The sequence below is a fragment of the Zosterops lateralis genome (assembly GCF_965231275.1).
Source record: "Zosterops lateralis genome assembly, chromosome: Z".
In the NCBI taxonomy this organism is placed as follows: Eukaryota; Metazoa; Chordata; class Aves; order Passeriformes; family Zosteropidae; genus Zosterops; species Zosterops lateralis.
In genome coordinates this window covers 22296296-22317417 of record NC_139800.1, presented here as the reverse complement: position 1 = coordinate 22317417, position 21122 = coordinate 22296296, and the positions used below count along the sequence as shown (strand labels likewise).

At 44.7% G+C, this 21122-nt stretch overlaps 2 protein-coding genes across 4 annotated transcripts; one reads left to right on the top strand and one right to left on the bottom strand.

Moving 5' to 3' along the window:
- Positions 1-256: 256 nt before the first annotated feature.
- NUDT2 (nudix hydrolase 2) lies at positions 257-5384 on the top strand. Of its 2 annotated transcripts, XM_083883742.1 has the most exons (4): positions 517-709; positions 815-868; positions 1461-1618; positions 4917-5384. In XM_083883742.1, the coding sequence occupies exons 3-4, from the start codon at positions 1486-1488 to the stop codon at positions 5228-5230; spliced, it is 447 nt and encodes a 148-aa protein (XP_083739868.1). In that variant the 5' UTR covers positions 517-709; positions 815-868; positions 1461-1485; the 3' UTR covers positions 5231-5384. The 2 variants fall into 2 exon arrangements, with proteins under 2 accessions (XP_083739867.1, XP_083739868.1); XM_083883741.1 differs by lacking the exons at positions 517-709; positions 815-868 and adding an exon at positions 257-294.
- A 132-nt stretch (positions 5385-5516) lies between these two features.
- LOC310922846 (uncharacterized protein) lies at positions 5517-20700 on the bottom strand. 2 transcript variants are annotated; one of them, XM_083883740.1, is made up of 5 exons: positions 20364-20700; positions 10075-10215; positions 9615-9680; positions 8964-9054; positions 5517-8611 (listed from the first exon to the last, which is right to left on the bottom strand). In XM_083883740.1, exons 1-5 carry the CDS (start codon positions 20416-20418, stop codon positions 8404-8406), a joined length of 561 nt encoding a protein of 186 aa, XP_083739866.1. In that variant the 5' UTR covers positions 20419-20700; the 3' UTR covers positions 5517-8403. The 2 variants fall into 2 exon arrangements, with proteins under 2 accessions (XP_083739866.1, XP_083739865.1); XM_083883739.1 differs by lacking the exon at positions 20364-20700 and adding an exon at positions 12754-12917.
- Positions 20701-21122: the final 422 nt, after the last annotated feature.

The window sequence follows — 21122 nt, the reverse complement described above, 5'->3', positions numbered from 1 at the left end:
GGCGGCCATTAAGCCGCGTCTCCATGGCAACAACGCTTTTCCCGCTTCAAACACCCGCGCGCAGCCCTGCGCGCACAGCCAGCCAATAGAGAGACGGGAGAGGGGCGGGCGGGGCACGGCCTTGCGGCGAGAGGCCAATCCGAGGCCTCCATAGGTATGGGGCGGGGCCAAAGGGAACATGGGGGGCGGGACGAGAAGGGAGTGGGTACAGCCCGCGGCACTGCCGCTGCCATTGGTTAAGGCTGACGTCAATCATAGGATGGTTCCCGCCCACTGCCGGAGCCGGAAGCAGAGGTGAGGGCAGGGGGCTGTGGTGGCCGCCGTCGGGGTGACCAGTGTCCCCGTTCCCGGTGTCCCCATCCCGGGGCACGGGGACCACCCTCTGCGGGCGGGGAGGAGGGGCCCGGACAGTGGGCCCGCGTGGCGCTAGGCGCCGGCGGAGGGCCCTGCTGGGATTTGTCCTTGTCCTTCCAGGCGCGCACGGGAGGTGGTGCTGGTTCCCCGGGCTGCGGGTTAGGGGTGTGGTCCTTGCGGCTGATCAGGAACTAATGGAAGCTGTTGAAGTGGTTGACCAAAAGAGCTGAGCATCGTCCAGAGGCGTGGTTGGTGGTGAAGGGCTCCGTGCTGTAGTTTCCCGTGTTGGAAGCTGGAGGTGTCACTCCCTCTGCGTCCCAGGAAAATACAGTGTTCTGTAAAGATATCTACTGAAGTATGCGTCTCTATCAGAATGCAAAGCTTCACCTGGAACTGGGAATCGGCCAGATTTGTAACATGGATTACTCATCTCCGTTGCTTTCTCTCTTTTTCTCTGTAGAACTGCTCATGCTGGCTGCATAGCTTATTGCTGACAATATTTATCACTTAAAAGGTCTGTTCCTTATTGTTTACATCAAATCAGTGCTTAACACACGTGCCAAGAAGCTTTTAGTTTTGTATGTCAGCCTGATGTCTAGGCGAGACAGCAGAGAGCCTGTCCTTTTGTCATTCATTTTCTCAGCTTTGACCCTGATATCCTGAGGAGTCTTGTGCTTCAGGGAACGGTCCAGACCAATTATTTCCATATGCCAGTTCCAGTAATGTTGAGGTATTACCTCTGTGCAGGGCCTTTGGAGTTTTGCAGTGGAAGAGTTTCAGAGTGTTAATCCGTGGCTTTCATTTTGCTTTGTAATTTTTTTCCTTTCCCCACAATATAGTTTGTAATCTATCAGCAGCAAAGAAATAACATGCAGGTCATTTTTTATGGCTCTCGATGATACTCTTTTTTTCTTTAAAGCTTTTATCTAGGTTCCTGTTTCCGTATTTTAAAAGGCAAGTTTTTACAATTCAAGGGTAGTTAATAAGATACAGTTTAATTCTGTAGTAACTTCAAAGGGGTGGACAACTTTTTTACTTTTCTGAGATCTGTTTGCCGGCTAAATACAGCTGGTCTGTTTGAGCCCCGTGTTTTCTGCGTTCCACAGCTCCTGGTGTGGTTGACAGAGGGGAATGGCTGTGAGAGCTTGTGGCTTGATCATCTACAGGAGGCTGCAACCAGCACCATCCTCTAAGGTCACTGACAGCATCGAGTACCTTCTGCTTCAGACATCCTATGGGACCCACCACTGGACCCCACCCAAAGGTGATTTTTGTTCTGATGACACTCGTGGAGGTCATTGGTGTCAGGTTCCAGAGTGGATTTTGGCTGAGGTCGGTCTAGAGTGGCAGTTACCACCTGAGAGTATCTGCTGGCTGTGCCATTAGTCTGATGGTGCTTCTGAGGGAGCTGAGGGGGGAGTTTTGAGGCTGAAATCCTCTGCAGGCTGTGGCTATACAAAGTACTGGGCTCGACTGATTTGTGTTGGGGCAGGGTGTGTCACCCAGCCGAGCTCCTCAGGTATCTGATGTTTCTGGCAAGATGTGCACACAGCTGAAGTGAGGTAATGAGGGGATGTTCTACCTTCTTGCCTCGGGTCTGATCGTTTGCCAGGTACCACTGTTGCCAGTGCAGGATTGTTTGGCCCGTGTGTGATCAGAGGGGTCACAGTTTGCAGGAAGGCAAACTGAAATCTGTAATAGTACACTTTAGTACACCTTTCTTACGAGACGCAGGAGATGGTTGATGAAGATCACTCGCCTAATGCAGTATAGATGAGAGGGACAGATAGGAGAATTAACCTTACCAGCTGTTCTTGGACATCAGTGAGGCCTCAGAGCAGAAGACAAGCCCTGTGTCCCAAGACAGAGCAGCACCTTCTCTGTAAAGGCAAGTGGCAGAGCCAGTGTTTAGTAGTACATAACAGCCCTGGTAGCAGAAAAAGTGCAGCACAGAAATGCTTCAGGTTCCCTGTAGATCTTCTTGCATGCTGTTTTTTGTCACCTGGAATTTCTTCCCAATAGTTTTTACTTCTCATTTTGTGAAATGCGGTGCTTTCAGGGCGTGGTGCAGCAGTTTATAAACAAGAATTTGCAAACTGGGGGGAGAGAAATCTTTTAGCAGTGTTAGCTAGGCTCTCCTATTAAGGGAAAGAACAAAACTTTCCAAACCTCCCCTTTGTCTACTCCACCAAGAGCCTAAGGGAGCTGAGTTTGCAGCCTAGTGGAAAGCTAAACATCTGCTGGGACATGATTGATTGTTATGAGAAGAAACCCTTGTGGAAAAGCTCCCTGGGAGCATAGTAATTCTGAACAAGCAATTCAAATTACTTGTAGGCATTTTGGTAAGGAGCTGATTGTCTCATAAGCGTACATTTCACACACCCAGAACCACAGAATAGTTAGGTTGGGAGGGACTCTTAAAGGCTGTCTAGTCCAAGCCCCCACCAGTGGGCAGGAACATCAGCTGGAGCAGGTTGCTTGGAGTCCTGTCCAACCTGAGTGTGTCCAGGGATGTGGCACTCACCACCTCTCTGGGAAACTTGTGCCAGTGTTCCACCACCCTCATAGTAAAAGCAAGTCTTCTTTGTCTATAGTCTGCCCTCTCCAAGGTGAAAAGCAGGAGCCCTTCTCCTATCATTCCCTGCCCTTTTCAAAAGTCTGTCCCCAATTTTCTTATAAACCAGCACCCTTTAGGCACCAGAAGGGGCTCTAACGTCTCCCCAGAGCCTTCTCTTCTCCAGGCGAACAGTCCCAGCTCTCTCATCCTGTCTCCGAAGCCGAGGTGCTCCACTCCCTGATCATATTCATGGCTTCCTCTGAACTTAGTCCAACAGGTCAATGTCCTTCCCTTGCTGAGGACTCCAGGGATGGATGCAGCATTGCAGGTGGGGTCGCACCAGAGCAGAGGGTGCTGTAATTGAAACCTGGTATTGATTTGGGGGAATTTAATGAAGAGAAGCTATTCCATTTTATTATATCTGTGATAGGAGTGGTATCCAGGGTGGCTCTGGGATGTGCAATGTGGTAACATAACTTGTATGTGATGCTGACATAGATTCCATGGGGCAGGAGCCAGATGGAGAAGTTGTAATTGTCTCTCAAAGCACACACAAAAGACAGTTTACAGCTACAGCTGTACCTTGTTATTTTAAAAGTTCTCTAAGCAGCTGCAACTCTTACGGGATTAAACTGGACTTGCTTGGATCCCCTCACATGAACTTCATCAGCCTTATCTCTGCCCCTAGGATTGTAACTTCGCACTAGCTGAGACTGATGGGAAGGGGACATAGGGTTCATTTTCCTTCTTAATCTATTGGAACTGCATTAGTGGAAATAGGTGGAAGGATCTGAGCTGTGCTGTGTGAGGTGCTGCCTGCAGTCATTCACCTGCCCTGCGGGCAGACTGTACTGCACAGACTTGGCAATTTACTGAGCTTTGACCTGAGGTTATCAACAGGTATCAACATCAGATGCTGATTTCTGCACAGCTGCTGCTTGAAAGAAAAGTGTATTTTACATTTGAGGTGATGTCATGTTGTAAGAGGTGTTCACACTTTTTGATACACAGGCAGGGGCAAGTGAGTGGGACTTGTTGCCAAAGCAAAACACATTTCCCACATAACTCAGGTTGTGGTACTAAAAGCGGGGTTTTGGGTGCCTGAGACCTGAGGAACAGTTCATCTCTGTGATGAAATTAGAGCTATTTGCAGCCAGCTACATAGAAAATAGAGTCACACCAGGGACAAAATAGAGCTTAAACTTTTTTTTTTTTTTCCTTCTAAAATGTCCCAGCTCCCACTATGTTGCTTTTTTGAGGTATTGCTTGGCTTGTTCTATTTATGTTCTGGTCTGGAGCTTTCATGAGAAAACCAAATCTGACATTTCTCAACAGAAGTACAAATGGCTGGGGACGTGTTATATTTATCCATTGTTTGTAGTGGCACCTCTCGTTCTGAGCAACGTAAAATAAATGATGTGTCCTAGGAGAACTACCCAGCTGGTGAAAGGACTGGCTTTTAGACTTGTTGCTTGTTTCAGAGAGGAGTATGGAAGAGAAAAGATCCCTAGCTGCCTAAATGAAACCCACCTTTTAAATGGTACGTGTCAGTGCCTGGTCCTGTTATTTCTGGACTGTTGGCACAAGTGTTTTGCAGAATTGAGCCTTAAGCTTATGTGAGAGGACATGGCTGAGAGAGGATAAAGAGTCTCAGATGACCTGTCTCCGCTCTAACTGGATAAATGAGGGACTCAGTCCTCAGTATATTCTGAGGTGGAACATTATGGGTGTAGAGTACTCCAGAAGTGGAGGGAAGGAGTGAGAAGGAAAGATGTCTGGTGCTGAGAGGCTGATGGATGTTTCAGAAGGTGAGGGATAGACAATGGTCTTAAAAGCCACAAGACAAATCAAGACATAAGATCTGGAAAAGCAATCTCTGTTCTCCAGTTTCCATTTCATCCTGTGTCAGCTACCATGTACTCTCATCTCTGTCTCCCAATGTTTCCCAGTTAAAGCAAAATGTGAGTTTCCTCCCCAGAGATTTACTTTTACACCCTCTTGGCAGGCCACGTGGACCCAGGGGAGGATGACCTGCAGACAGCCTTCCGGGAAACACAGGAGGAGGCTGGTCTGCAGGCCAGCCAGCTCACCCTCATCGAGGGCTACAAGAAAGAGCTGCACTACCCTGTCCGTGGCAAGCCTAAGACCGTCGTGTACTGGCTGGCAGAAATGAAGGACTGCAACACAGAAATCAAGCTGTCGGAGGAGCATCAAGCTTTTCAGTGGCTGAAGCTGGAAGATGCCTGCAAATTTGCAGAATATGAAGACATGCAAGCAACGCTGAAAGAAGTGCATCAGTTTCTCTGCTCCAGAGAATAAGTGTTTTGTGAAGTATAAGGGGATTTCTTGAGGAGACAGGTCTGCTTTTTAAACTGGAGAAAGCATTATATGTTTGCAGAAATGTAGATTTCTTTTTTTTTTTTTTTTTTTAATCTGTAGAAATTCAGTGATACCTGAGCTTTTATTCAGAGGATACATGAAGCTTTTAAAGAGATTGTGCTTTTGTCTCCTCTAGCTCGCACAAAAAAGCATAGTCTGATTGAACCATAAGCCAGAGATGTCTGAATTGAAGCCCAGACCTAACAAAATGCTTCCTCTATCTGTCTTATTTTCTTTTTTTTTTTTCCCTTTCTTTTGCTTCCTTGAAGTGCTGAACAACCACAGGTCTTTTTGAAGAATCAAACACTTGATACATCTGGACTTGCAGATGTAAATCTAGAGAGCTGAGAAAACGAGCATATGGGGATTTTTAATAACAAAACACTTGCTGTAGAAGTCATACCTTGCATTTCAAATGAGAAAGCAGTAATTCTATTCCCACCTCTTTCAGTGATATCCAAGACCTGATCATTTCAGGTCTTTTTTGTTTGTATCATGAATTTATGTACATCACTAATGTACTGTTGTGAGAACATTTTCCATCCAAAGACTCTTAGTAAATGGTTGAGATGCAGTATTTAAGTGGTAATTTGAAGTTATTTTGCCTCTCTCTTTTAGTTTTTTTGATCTTTGACAGACATCTTAGCCATACATTTTCCAGGGGGTTGGCAAAGGGTATTTAATTCACTTTCTGCACTGGATATCCAAACTTATGTGCAATCTTGTGTCTGTTTCCTGCTATCAGTGCTTCTATGGCTGCAGCCACTCATCTTTTGGGGCAGAAAACATTAGTAATATTGGTAGCAGTGTGACAGGAGTCTTTCTTGTCACTCTGTTATCTTCCAGTGATTTAAAATTGCATATATTTATATTTTCAAAAAAAGGGATGCACTGTAAGGAGGCTTTTATATATAAATATGTATGTGTATATATACACATAAAACACTTCAGTGTTCCTCCACGTTACAGTCAGGCTTTATTTTGATTATGAACACTGCTCAGAACTGTTTCATTCAGGTGGCGGCAGAGAGTGTAACAACCAGCGAGAGTGGGAGAGAAGAGTTTAGAGCCTGTCTTGGTTTTTCATTATTGTTTGAGCTACCATTTAATCAGTACTGTGTAAACAATGGTGTTGCTGCCTTCGTGTTTATGAACAAGATTAGTATATTAAGCTGGAGTTAGCGAGTCATTAGCAAGTCATCGGTTCTGCCCATTCGGCAGTAATGAACACAGGCACTTCGGGCTTTGGAAAACACATTAGCTCAGCTCCAAGCCAGTATTTCCCTTTTAATGGCATTGCTTACACAGTGTTACCAAAGCCTGTCAAGGTTTTGGAGGATGACCAGTGCTGTGCACTCTAAGGTGGTGTGCTCCTTGGACAAAATTCCAAGGGGTGTAACTGTGATAATGGGTCAGGCACTGTGTGTGCATTTTAAGTGATTTATGTACAGAGTGTATTCCCACAAATTTTGTGAGTAAAGATAATTTTTATACGTTTTTTGATCCCAGAATCTTCAGGTTTCATTTAAAGTAGAAATGTTGGAAAGTCAGAACTCTGATTTAACTCTGATTCTTGCTGCCCACTGGTGAAAAAAGAGTTCTTCCTCTGCCCATGTCTAATAGTAAAATATTTTCCCAGGGAGCGTCTGGGAAACCCTCCAGTAAATAATTATGGAGTAATCCACCTGGCAAAGATATTAATTTCCAGCTTCTATGATATTTATGCCCTAAACCAATAGGGCTTGTATTTTTTTTTAAGAGGAGTTAAGTTTTTGATTATAATAATATCTCATGGCAGTAAACTTTTTACCATTTAAAAAGAAAAATTAAAAACCAACCAAACAAACAAAACGGAGAAATTTTAAATTCCCTGGAGAGACCTTACTTCAGCAGTAGGTTAAATAAAACCAAACTCAAGAGAAGACCAAGCTACACTGAAATAGCAGAACAGCTTAATTTAGGTCAAGTGAAAAGCGTTGCTCAAGTAAGAAACGTGAGGAGATGGTTTTCTTTGCTCTACTGAACAAATACACTGACACAGCTCACACTTGTAACTTCCTGGTGTTATTGTTTCTTTCTCACAAAATTCTTGACTTATAGCCATGATTACATCATCTCAAAATCAGAACAAAAGCATACATTCATGAATACTAGGAAAGTGCTAAGACATTGCAAATTTCACTGAGAAAAGATCAGGATTGAGTGTGACAGTCACAGGTATTTATGCTCAAACAAGAAGTGTCAAGGCTGAAAATAGTCATACTCCTGTCTAAAAGTGAAAGAACTGTATTACTGCTCTGGAGCAATGCATCTAATAATTGACTATTCCATATGATTATAGGAAATCAGAGACTGAAGCTGGTATAAAGCAGCTCTATATACAATATCCCCAACAAACATGACCGACATTACTTGCCAGTCTATATAATAAAAAAGCATGTGTGCTATATATAATAAGGTTTAGTACGTCCTAAATATGGAAACATTTTGAGAGACACATGCTCTCTCAGCAGGGCTCTTGCAGTGATGCAGAGAGGACAGTGGAGTGCCACCTTTTAAGTTAGAAAAATGACTTGCTGTTACTTAATTGACAACTTAATGGGGATGAATATTTTGGCAGATGCTTGGAAGAGATTTTATAGAAGGCAGTGCTTATTAATTACATTCTCACACTGACAATATAACTGACAGCCTTCTATGTCTATTTGGAGCTAGTTTTATCTTGGAAGGAATTTGAGGATCATCAGGACTTCTGTTTTTTACCTTTTGCCTTGTCTTCAAAGATTCACTTTTTCATATGCTCAGTAACTCTAATTTTGGTTCAATGGACAGTTGCAGCTGGCAAAAGTCACCGCTTCATCTATGGAAACCTGGGGTTTGTTGTTGGTTAAAGCAGCTGTGGAATTGCTAAGCAGCATGTGCCTATACAAACCAAACAATCTACTCTGCTTGCTTTAACCTGTGCTGTGCAAGGAGATTGTACTCAAGTGTTAAGAAAGAAACCCCAAACAGTGCTTCTTGTCAAAACAGCAAGGGTAGGGAGGAAATCAGGTGGCATTCTTCCTGGTGGGAACAGTGACCCAGGATGGAACAAAAGCTCTGTCATTTTGGAGCTAGTCCACTTGGTAACTAATGTTATCAAAAAGAGGAGTGACAGTCCCATCTTTCCACTCGATGAGGATCTCTCCATGCCTCAGGGAAGGAGAGCGGGATGGTGGAAGGTATGGCTGGGCTCCTCTTCGTAACGGGGTCGGCTCTCGTAAATCAACTCTGCTGCTGTCTGCTGGAGAGCTCTTCAGAGCAGAGAGGATTTTCTTTTTCCTGTGAGAAGAGAAAAGAGAGTAACTGCACCTGTGTGTCACTTGGTTGCTTCTCCACGTCAGTGACTGTAATGCCACTTCCTTCAGTGATGACGCAAGATGTGTAGGAGAGAAAGAACCAACATTAGTGGCTGCATTTGGGTGGGTCAGAAAGAAGGATGGATAAACTGGGTGGCAGAGAGGAGAAACCACCAAGGGTGACACACTGGTGACCAGACCCATCTGCTGAGAGCGAGTGATGTCAGGTGTGGAATGGGGATGAGTGCCAAGACCAAGCCTTTTGTTTTGAGATGTTGGAGTTTTTCTTTAAAATGCTGTTCACAGCAAAGCCATTGAACCTGACTCTCACTTACTTGTTGTAGTGGACATTGAGTGTCAGTATTATTAATCCTAGTATGAATGCCAAGGGGCTGAGGACCAGCATGGCTGTCTTCCAGTTCGTGCCTGAAAGGGTATCAGAGAAAGCATCATGTGTTTGCTGTACATATCCCTGTTCTTATGCAATAGCCATGATTGCTACAAAAAATCACCTCTCATGTCCCTGAAAAATGTCAGATGACAGGAAAAGTGCTTTGTCTACAGGATCAACATCCTACAGGTACTTTTATGCTGCACAACATTCTTCTATTGAAAGTTGCCACAAAGGCTTTTCTTTCTTGCTACAAAGACAATGATATCTCCTGCTTCTCCACTCTGCATCTTTCTGATACAAAATAAGAAGGGCTAGGGGAAAGCAGTAGTGCCGGCAGCTGTCTGATTCTCCTGGGGAGCTAAGACAAAGCATTTTCATGTTTTTACTAATTTTCTTTTAATCACAGGCCTGTGGAGATTTGTTTAATCTTTAAAATTAGTCTTTCTGTAAGGTAGTTTTGTGCCCTCATTCCCCATTGAGCATCCTCAGCAGTACTCCAGGGAAATGTATCTCTTACAATGGGAATGACAGGAGCATTGATGAACCTTCATTTTTCTGGTCCCTTTCTCCTCTGGCTGATCTCTGGACCTACCTGCAAGCCTGGCCCCAGTGTTTTTCCCCCGATTTCCATGCTTCTTGGAGTGACTGTGGGATGGATCTAGTGGAAGAAGCAGAAAGACTCCGATTAGCAGCTTCCGGTTGGACCAGGGGTCCAGATTCCTCATGAGGCTTCACTATAGCCACAAATCTCTTTTGTATGGGACCCAGAAAGGAAAAGGAAACTTTATTGGCACTTGGTGTTCCCCAGCCACAGGTAATTTTTGCTTCTAAAGCAGTTGGTGGCTATGTCTCCAGGTTAAGCATGTATCACTGAACTGCTTGCCAAGGGAAATTCCTCAGCATGTTGGGTGAAAGCACTAAGTGGTACACATGGAAGTTCTTCAGGAATCCTCAGGTCCTTCTCCACCATTGAAAATAGCTGAGTAACCTTGAAATGCTGCCGACACTTTCCCTCCTGCTGCTCTTACTTACGCATTCAGAAAAGTGCTCACCCTCATTTGCCGGGAGCTGTGCTGGTTTGGTCTTTGCCGGAGACACTGTGCTGTTGAGTGTGTTAGCCAGAGGGGGGTCAGTCAAGCTCACAGAAGACTTTCTGTCTACAGCATCAATCTTTGATGAATCAATGGTTTTAGCTTGGAAGGAAATAAAGCAAAGATCTGTGTGATTATCATTTACTTTTTGTACAGGAACCTGAATATACTCATTGCCCAGCAAGGAAGGGGAACCCAGCCCTGCTGGTTTGGTTTTCTGCCTTACAGGGTGAGAAGGATGTGGTACAGTAGCAATCACCTCCTCCTGTGCATCAGGGACTTTCATCTGTCACAGATTTTAAAGGTGAAATGAACCTCTCAAGATGGAATCAACCACACAAGCAGGGCTTGTTTTCTGGTGGTAGATGTGGTCATTGGTTTTAGAAGTATGAGTGCAACACCAGCTGTTAAAGAATGATGTATGAGGAAGAGGCAAGTGGAAGAATCACAGCTATTAACAACACTGCAGATATAAAAAATGGGATTCAAAGGGTGGTAAGTAGTCCATACCTCTTGCAAGGCTCAATACCTCCCTTTGCCTTCCAGTCCTACTGCAGAGTAGGATGTGTGGGGAAGCAATAATGCACATGTCAAGACCAAGAAAACCATGTCTTGAGGGCTCCCTCCTGCCTATCCAAACCCCATCCCATGCTGTGGCATGAACACCCACACCATAACAACACAGGTGTAATTTATTGAGCAGATAACCCACTGAAGTAGAAGTCATCTGTTGATGATCAGCTGGAAGTTAGATAAGAAATGCCTAAACAAATACATAGGACTTTGATGTTGTTACTGAGATGTCACAGGTTCCCTCCAGTAGACTGGACCACGGAATTCACAGGAAAATTATGAGTTTGCATGAGACACACTGAGTGGCACAGCCTGATTCAAAAGCTGCTCTATGTTTACCCTCACTGCCTTATTTGGGGATCCCGGCTCCAAGGCAGCCCTGGGCTGCCAGGAACACTGCCTTGGGGAATGAAAATGCTCTTTTCACATGCCTTTTTCCCATATCTTAAATGTTCCACGTATTTCCTAACCTATATTTAACTAGCCTATTAGGGTATCTAATTTGGATGGTCCATATTTAACTTAGTGTTAAACAAACACTAACACTTGTAACTATTGTGATAATTGCATGTTGGCCTTCTAGTAGGCTAATTAAAAAGCTTGGGGCGGGGCGGGGGGGGGGGGGGGGGGGGGAAGGCCTTCCTCTCCACACATGACAGCTGAAGCAGCTGATGTATCTCTTTATTTCAAATTAGATACAGCCTCTCTGTGTCAAGAGGTTATACTTATAATCCATCTGTTTATGCCAACCAGGTACATCACATTTTCTCTTTACTCATTTCTGCAGAGCTCAAAATTTCATTGGGTCCAGCAACCTTAAAGTAAGGAATAGCCTCCTGTCAGGGAAATAATTTTCCTTGAAGAATGTTGGGAACTTCTTGACCTATAGAGTAGACAGCCATATAAAAACCACTACAAACACCAGCTCTTTTTGAATCTGTGGAAGAAAGGAGGGGAGGAGAGGGGAGGAGGAGAGGGAGGAATTGAGTGTGATTTGCAGGTCTCAGTTCTGCACACAACTTTACCAAAGTAAAGTACCAAAAACCACCTTTATTTGCAGAAGGGACTTAGATGAAAGTGGGAAACACACTGGACCATGAATTATCAGTGGTCAGCAGTGGGCTTCACTGGGCATGTGACAAATGTTTGCAGTCACATCTCAGTAAAATGACCATGCCTGGTGTCTGATAGCCTTGTCTCAAACTCCTAGAATTGTGACAAACCGTGCCTTTTCTGTGTCCAGTCTAGATGATGGCCAGTGAACACTCATGAAAGCAGAGTTTGGATTCTCTTCAGCAAAGGCCAAGGCCATAAATGGTTAATATAAACCCAATTTTTAACAATCTTTGATGTCATCTTCTGAGATTTCTTAATGCAAAGGGAGGGCAGCACTTAAGCTTCCTCCCACTATTTGCTGTGTTCAGTCTCTTTATGGCTACATTAGGCACCAGGAGCAAGGTTCACTTCTGAGGATAATGAGAACATGGAATGAAGGTTAGAACTAGGTTTCATTAGTGAAAGGTACACTGTTGGGGTCTCACAGAAGAGAACTTTAATTTCAGAATCTAAAGCAATAATTTCTGATATAGCTGCTGCTTCTCAATAATTCATATAAGGTTAAAAGAGGTTTTCAGCTGCCTTCAGTCTTTTACCAAAAAAGACATCCCAAAGTATCAACAGCTATTTCATAGTCCAAAGTGCGTGACTTTGTGAGACTTCCTTGGGTGTTTTGTGCTTGGGAGACTCAAGCAATTTGCACTATTCTGAATTGGTGCTGTGGGCACCAATTCAGAAATGTTTCACCAAAATATTTGCCTGTCCTCCAAAATGCAGCTAGGTTTTGGAGACCTGATCATGTAAGATTTTCCATGCTTCTGGAAAACACTGAACAGTCATTACTGGAAACCAGTGGTACCAGGTGGTGGGGCTGAGCTGGAGCCATTTGGTGTTTCTCCAGGTGGGGCCACAGTGAAAATGAGTTAGAATGACAGGTGCAAGCCTGGTGTTAGGTGGCTTGGATAGCATGAAAGTTAGATGTTATCCGACACTAAATCTACCTCATCTTACTTTCATAGATCCACACACGTGTGTCTAGAGATTGTTGTGTTGGTTTGCTGGGCCTCTGAGCTGCTGTCCTGGCTGCAGCACAGATGGTTTCATCTGCCAGCATCTTCCACCTGCTGAACTTGTCCTTCTCCCTTGAGACAAAGACCTTGTGGCCTCCCTCCTTGGTGCCGAGGTGGAAGCCCAAGCTCTGCAGAGTCAAGTGTCCCTTCTTGCTGCAGGACCATGCCTGGCGTTCCCAGTCTCCACAGGGCTCCAGCTTGACCAGAGCGTACTCGCGCATCCTGTGGGCCGACAGGCACCGCCCCGTGTGCAGGCTGACAATGGTGCCCGTGTCGGGGTCCCAGCCCCACTGCTGCTGCTGGGAGTGCTCCTTGCAGCTGGCCAGGCTGATGCTGCTGGTCTCCTGGGAGGCACGGATGCACTTTTCCAGCCGGGTGTTCCTTATGAGGAAGCCTTGTCCCTCTGCTACTGCGGTACAATCAGAGCATGGTTTAGTACTGTGCATGTCTGAGGCAAACGCATCTCTTTGTAAATACCCTGGGGGAGGTAAGATGTAACCCACCAGTCCTTTCCTGGATGAGCATGCCTGGATAAACAGTTCCCACAGCTTCCTAATTTCCTGGAATGACATTTCTTTGACAAAAAGGAGCATGCAAGTAGCTATAGGCAATGCTAGAGCAAAATAGCAGTTATGTAACTAATGAAGAAAAACATTGTTCCAACTTGAATGATTATATCAGATATCTGCCTATATATATATATATATTTAATTCAAGACTTCAGCTGTTTTACCTAGGTAGCTGTCCTCCCCTCCCTCCAAAATAATTAGATGGTTCGAGGTATATTTGCCCCTATCCAGGTCAAATCTTTCTTATAAAAGAGCAGTTGAAACTCTCTTGTGCTGTTCATCTGGGGACAAGTAGGCCACCTTGGGCTACACTTTCTATTAAGTGGCTTCTGGAGATATTAAAGCAGTGCAGGGATAAAACCATATCCCACCAGAAGAGTGTAAGTACTTGGCTGAGCAGCTCATGTAAGTATTGAAATTATCTTGGATTTAGCACACCTGGCACTGGTCTGTGCACCTTGGGAACAAAGGTACTACTTAAAAATCCTTTTGTAAGAGAGAGAGGTTGCAGCTGTCCCACAACAAACAGACAATATGGAGCAATTTCTGTAATTGCTTGTTGCTTTTAAGAACAACTGGTCCCAACATCTCAGATGATTTAGGATGGCTATCATCACATTAACTGAAGGATTGCCACTATTTTCAGTATTCATCAAGTGTGGCCTGTGAATATCCTGAGCAAAATGTTAAGTGCTAAACCATCCATCACTGTTGCAGGTAACTTTCTGTTGTGTATTTTATACCTAAGATAGATGGATAGAAATAGAAGTTTCAAATTTATGAACATTCTGAGAACTCTTTTAAAAACAATGCATGGCAACTCGCAGCTTTTGCAGTGACGTTTTTTCTTTCTTTTTCCCAGGAGACAGAGTTAAAAAAGCCCCATGAGGTTATAGTACTGAGCATAAAGAATAAGAGGACACTGAAAACTGAGGTTAGGCAAGAGCATGATTTTTATCTAAATTATTTCTGCAGAGTTTCCCCTCACAAATAAAAAAAAAAAGCAAAACCCAAAACAATACTGAGCCATTATAAGTATTTGGCTCAGTACCTGAAAAGATTAGTGACAATATAAACAGAATCTAGTACACAATAGCAATGGTATAAACAATAGCTTAAAGGAGCTCTCTTTTTTCCCCTCAGGAAATTAGGAATTCTGTGGTTCTGCTAGATTAATAATGCCTTGGGGCTGTTAAATCAGAAAGAGCTCAGGTCCTTCTGCTCAGCCTGAATGCCTGAGGAGAGGAGCCAGAAACCACAGTGCTTCTGCACCTGCTCTGAAATTGTCTGATGAATGTGTCTGCACTGGGATATTGTCTTGCAAGGACCTGTGGTTGCCACCAATCCAGACAATTCTTGCCAAGCCAATGTGCCTAAATGGAAATTAAATTTCTGGACTGTCTGTGGACAACTTCTGTTCTCTTTAGCCCTTACTGAGGGCTAGGTGGAAGTAAGATATTTAATGCACTTTGGACTTGAGTTTCTGCCAGCCTCTAAAGGCAAGAGAAATGTCTCATATGTAATTTCCCATAAACTTTAGAAAATTGAAATGGATTAATGCAATTCTCCCAGCCCCACCCCCCCCTCTCCATTTTTCCCTAGGATGTGCAATTCAGGATTCTCACCTCTTTGCTTCAGCTTAACTGTGAGAAACCCATTTCCAAAGTAATAATTTGAGATATGCATTACAATGTAACAGGAATACAACAACTGCGCTGGATCGGATAAAACATCAGCTGAGCCCAGGATCCTGTCTGCAGCACTAGGCCATTAACATTTGCTAATAGAGGAAGAGGGTAAGAATCAGACAAGTAAAGAGCTCACTCAAGACAACAAGATGCCAGTGCCTCCTTCCAAAAAAATCACACAATCATGGATTTGTTGGGGTTGGAAGCAACCACTGGAGATCATGCAGTCCAATCCCTCAGCCAACACAGGATCACCTGGAGCAGGTGACACAGGAACACATCCACCTGTGGTTTGAATCTCTCCAGAGAGGGAGATTCCACAACCTCTCTGGGCAGCCATTCCAGTGCTCTGTATCAACTAACTCAGAGATTATCGCTGGATATTTATGGATAAAATGGTTTTGCCCACCATGTTATATTTTTGACTCTGACGTTCAAAGAAAAATATTTTGTTGCTCCATCAGCATCAGGAACTCCTTCTGCAGCTTCACACAGTCAACTTAAGTTTTGATTATTCTTAATTACTTTGTGGCATCAGCAAGCTTAATTACTTCATTAGTCATTCCTTCTGATCTTTCTGAGTGCCTTTTGATACTATCACTGGTATAATCATTGTCAGCTTATTCTAGCTCTTTGTTCCAGCCTGTGGGCTAGGTCTCTCTCCTACTCCATAAGAATGGAGTTTCTTAAAGGCCTTGGTGGAAGATTTTTATCAAAAGCCTTTTGCAAACACTGGCACAAGACCTTGATCAGCTCAGCACATTTATGTTCTTACTGATACCATCATGGATGTCAGACATTCCCATTACAAAAGTTGCATTGACTTTTCTCGTGTTTATCTGTCTGTAAATACTGTTCTTGGCTTCCACTGACTTGCCTGATGCTGAAATCGAGCCTAAGGACTTGTGTCTCCCTAGGCTGTGCAAGGATCCCTCTTAAGAGGGGCATTATTGCTGTAATGCAGCCCTTTGGAGTCGAGGGCTGGATTTAAATTCTAAAATAAGAATTTAATACACCCCTCTGAATTTTTTAAAATGTCATCTTTAGTTTCCTGTAACTCCTGTAACTCAAAAGACATTTGGGCTGGTCCTTTGCCACGGATTATTTATACTTTTTTTTTCCCCTCCTAAAACTTCTTCTGTTGCAAATTCTGTTTGATAACACCCTTCAAACTGCATCTCCCTGACCATGTCTGAAGTGAGCACTAGAGCCACTGGACTGGTAATCTAGTCTGTACTAGTAATCCATTCAGCCTTTCTACTGTGCCCTACTTTTGGTTGCTGTTCTTGTATTCGTGCCAGTTATTTATTGGCCTCCTGACCCCCACCAAGTTCCTGCTTCAGATAATGTTTGAAAATTTCTGGTGGCAGTTTTTGTATTTTCTCTCTAGCTGCTCATCCAAGTCCTTTTCTCATACGTTTTATTAGAGGTTTTAATTAAGCATGCCACAATCTGTGCTCTTTTTTCTTTTCCTTTCTTGGCAATGACTTTCCATTTGAAAATTCTGGGTATTTTCATTACGCTTTGAAGAGTGCTGCTGTTTGACCCAGCAGGAATATGTGTTTTGTTCTGTGTAGAGTCCCTGATGTTTTATGTTTGCCTCTAAACAGTCACCATGTTTGTTACTTGCACAGTAGCAGCAAACATTGCAGTTACGTGTGACTGCCAGCAGCCATTGCATGTGCCCCAGACAGTCATAGGGGTAGACCCACAACTAAACCTGGAGGATGTTTGCTTTGAGATACGCATCAGGCACCAAGAATCTTTACTCAGGACACAAAATGGCATCCTAAGTCCTGCTGCCCATTGGTCCAACAAATAAGGCCATGAGCTGTAACATTTTAAGAATGTTAACCTGGAGCAATCAGTGCATTCAGTCTACTCCCTGAGGATGGGATTCAGCATCTCTGGAAAATGCCAGCCTTACCCACAGAGCCCAAGTAGATGCCTGCTTTGGGCTGCTCATACTTGAACACTTTGGCATCCTCGTATTTTTAGGAACAAAATAAACAATTTCTAGCAAGGCTCTTGATGCCAGCTCATTTGTCCTGTGATACTGACACTCTGGTTACAGGATAGAAAAGCAAGTAAATACAGGCCCCTGCTTCTCTGCAGCATGGCCACCCTTGGGACATGCTGTACCATGTAGGATTAGGGACAAAATCCATGCAACGTTCCTCATTAAGGTAATGCCACTAAAAAAACCTTGGTTACCAGTAATCCCAGTGTTACTGGGAAAGTTTCTGCTGTTTCTAAGCATTGCCTGTGACGTCTTGATCAAAGACATTTGCAAATTGTTTGGGGTGGCTTGGCCTGTATTTTTTACCAATCACTGCTGCTTTCTTAAGAATATCTTGCTTTTGATTGACCAACACGACTTCCTATCTTTCCACATAACTGCAAGGTCTGCTTTTGATGAAGTAGTCCAGTGAAGGCCTCCAAGGGAGCAGAGCAGCCATAGGAAAAGAAGGAAGGTTTTGACATGGAAAAAAAAAATCTTTAAATTATGAGAAGCGAGGGAGGTTGGTGAAGTCACCACAAAGCTGATGCAAATGGGGAAACCAGTCCCTCGGGTAGGGATATGATGGGTGTCTACCTCCAGAGAGGTCTGGAGAGGATGGAGAGGGGCTGACTGGTCAAGGACTGATCCTGGACGGGACAAGGGGTTCCAAGGGAAGGTTTGCAGTGTGCAGGAAGTGGTTCTGCACCCAGGCATTGTGTGTTGCTACTGGCGAGAACCTGCAAGCCAAGGGAAAAGGTCTGGTAGCTACTGAAGAGTTAAATGCATCACAGCCAGGAAATCCCCCAAGTGAAAAATAGTTGGAGGCTGGAAAAGTAAATACAGGAGTAGAAGTGCCCTACAAGCTTGGTCTTTCTGCCTCTTCAGTGCAAAATGCTTAGGGCTGTCTTTTGAGATCAGGGTGTCAGGAGTCAGGGAGCAGCCAGCACCACCGTGGGCTTGAGGGGGAGGAGAGTGTCCCCCAAAATATGGGATGCCAAGATGCCAGGCACAGCCACCACAGCCTCACAAACAGTGCATGGGGCTCCAGAGTCAGTGTTAAATGCAGTTTTATTTCAGCAGTTTTCTTTCTGTGCATGTAGGCACAGATCATGCTGGTGCCTGACTTCCCACTGCCCATTGCACCTCACAGGGTCACCATTAGGTTTGGCGTTTTAAGAAAAGTTTTCACAGAATCACAGAATTAGTTAGGTTGAAAAAGGCTTTTGAGATCAAGTCCAACCTGTAACCTTATGCCACCTTGTCAACTAAACCATGGCACTGAGTGCCACATCCAGTCTTTTTATAAACATGTCCAGGGATGGTGACTCCATCCTTCCTGGGCAGCCCATTCCATTACCCAATCACTCTTTCAGGGACAAATTTTTTCTGATGTCTAATTTTTGTCTCCTCTCTGCTTGCAGGTAGTTTCCAAAGAAACAACTGTCAGAATTAGCTTAGGAAATTCCAGAATTTCCAGTTTTTAGCAGGAAACCAAACCCTCAGAGGTCTGTTGAGAGCAAGCATCTCTGTCCTGCCAGCAGCCTTAAAACGCAGCAGCCCCAAGCAGGAGAGGATGGGGAAAAGCTGCTGCAGGGGGAGATCAGCCCCAAGCATGAACATGTTTATGCTCTGTTCTTTGACCTTCTTTGGGCATTGCCAGGCATTGGGAAGATGAAATCCTTTCTGCAAAACAGTGGTGGTTTTATTGTTTTATTTCAGGTCTGGCTGAAGTGCAGTGGCTCATCATGTTTGCACCAAAAGCATTACACTATAAAGGAAAAGAAATGCCCTGTGATCCTCCATACTTTACTAATAAGACACAACTGTGAGGATTCCTTTGTATGGCAGCAGTAAAAAATAACTTTATTCTAACACCAGACAAGATCCTACCTTAGAGGCAGAGGAAGAGCCGTACCCTGAAGGCTGTTCTGCTCTCTTTGCATGCCATCATGTTGTCATCTCCAGGTCCTAACCAAATCTTCTCTAACTTTCAAAAGATGCATCATCACCCCTTTCCACTACAAGGACATACCATCAGCCTGGGCTTTACAGAGTGAGAGATTCAGTTCATTTTAATTGGCAACTTCTGATTTGCAGAAAACAGCAGTAGATGGAGCAGAAGTCAAACCTGTAGGAGTACAAACCTCTCCTGTTACCCAGCTGCAGAGCAAATTGAGGAGTAACTTCTCAAAGCATCCTGGGGAACACTCACTTGTGCAGCAAGGAATGTAAAGTAACTGTTCAGAGGTGTCAGTCTGAGGTTTGTCTTTAGGGAACAAACATCCCAGCTGGGCAGCCCAAAGAGTTATAGTCCTCTGGTCAAGAGATTTTGAACAGCTCTGAGCATGTAACCTGTAAAACTGCAGGGCTGTTCTCCTTGCAGCTTCAGAGACTGAATGAACCTTGAAGAATTTCAGGGATTTATTTCAATGAGTCGCTTTCAGCCTGACATCTCAGTCATACCAGCAAAATAAAAAGGCTTATTAGCTCAAGGACTTTTCCCATTTTTAAAGAAAATAGATTCCTTCTGATGCCTATGATGGGATTGGTGAGACTGTGGGTAGCACCACTCCTGGGAAACTGTTCCTGGGTAGCTCTACTCCCAATCTCTGAGATGATGCTCAGCAGGGACTTCTGCTTTTTGCATCTATCCATGCATGTCAAAACCAGGGCTGCTTGGATTCAAAATATTCCTGTGCATGGGCAGGATACAGGATTGGAGCAACCTCAGAAAGCAGCTGAATGTCAACATGAGCTGCTCCAAGTTTGCTCCATGGAGGTGAGCAGTGCAGATTCTGCAGCTTCCCAGCAAATCCTGCTCCCAGCCGACCCCCAGAGGAGCAGGACTAATACTTCTGCACTTCCCACTACCATCTCCCATGCTGCTAGCATACTTTGAGCTCACTCACTTTTGCTGGGAAGGAGCAGCTGGGACCGGGAGGAACATTAGTGCTTAGGAGGTCACTTAATGCCTGCCTCCCTCCCTGGGCAGGTTTATTTATCCACTACTCTTAGCAGCTTAAAATTTAGCACTTTATAAAAGACTGCCGACATGATGCCATGGTGTGCCTGGCCCAACCATCCCAGCACCTCGCCAGCCTGTCCCTCACTCTTCTGTACCCCTGTGTTTAATCCCATTTTAAATGATGCCCTGAAATGTGCCTGTCGGCACTTGTTGTACAGCTGGTGGTTCTTGAGCTTTGCAGCCCAAGCAACACTTCAGCAGGAAAGCAGGTTTAAACCCAGAGGGCTCTTCCCACTTTACAGCTACCCCAAAGGAGGAGAAACTTACCCTCAAGCCAAGGAAGGAGACAAATGCAGCCCAGGCTCAGCCTGAAAAGCTCCATGATCTGCCAGCACAGCAGGGGAGAAGGAACCCCCAAAGCCTCTCGCTCACGAGGAGTGCCAGGCAACTCACTTTTACCCCTTTCTCTGTCATTCACAGCAGAAAGGCCCTGCTGGGTAAAGAAAAACGCTTTTGTCTCAGCAGTGGAGGCTTGGTAGCTGGCTTATCAGCAAAGGATCAGCTTGGATACACAGTCCCGCTCAGCAGTTGTCCCTTAGGAGAAATCATATGACGAGCCAGGATGGGGAGGATGCTGGACCGGGATGCTCGCGGCCGCCGGGCTCGGCTCCTTAGCAGCAATGATTGCTCCCAGCAATGACAGACGCATGCTAAGCAGGCTGGCCCGCTGCCTTTGCCAGGGCTGGGAGCGGAGGGGGATGCAGGGCTGGCCCGGCATGAAAAAGCAAAGTTCAGCAGGAGTGCTCGGAGGGGCGTGGGATATGTCTGCTGAAACCCTGCACTTGGCCATGCTGTCACGGGGTTGTTTTCTCTTTAGAGAGAATTCCCGCCAAGAGGATTTTAGGCAGCGTTATAGCTCATGGCAGAGATAAAACCTTACAAACCAGCTGTGGTTGTCCCAGAGCCAGAGAGTGATGGAAGTGGGAGTTGAGCTTCTGGATGGGGGAGCAGGCTCCTGCTGTGGGTTTACCCTGATCATCATCTTGAGGGTTGCTCGGGTTGAATTTGGCTTTTCATGCATCACTT

What these genes read in the sequence shown, in the direction of transcription:
- NUDT2 (XM_083883741.1), top strand. Translation starts at nt 1,486, where the DNA reads ATGGCTGTGAGAGCTTGTGGCTTGATCATCTACAGGAGGCTGCAACCA. An exon ending in CCACTGGACCCCACCCAAAG is followed by an intron (nt 1,619 to 4,916) that starts GTGATTTTTGTT and finishes CCCTCTTGGCAG; the next exon opens with GCCACGTGGACCCAGGGGAG.
- LOC310922846 (XM_083883739.1), bottom strand. Translation starts at nt 12,856, where the DNA reads ATGCTGGCAGATGAAACCATCTGTGCTGCAGCCAGGACAGCAGCTCAG. An exon ending in ACGTGTGTGGATCTATGAAA is followed by an intron (nt 10,216 to 12,753) that starts GTAAGATGAGGT and finishes TTTCCTTCCAAG; the next exon opens with CTAAAACCATTGATTCATCA. An exon ending in ACAGCTCCCGGCAAATGAGG is followed by an intron (nt 9,681 to 10,074) that starts GTGAGCACTTTT and finishes TTCTTCCACTAG; the next exon opens with ATCCATCCCACAGTCACTCC.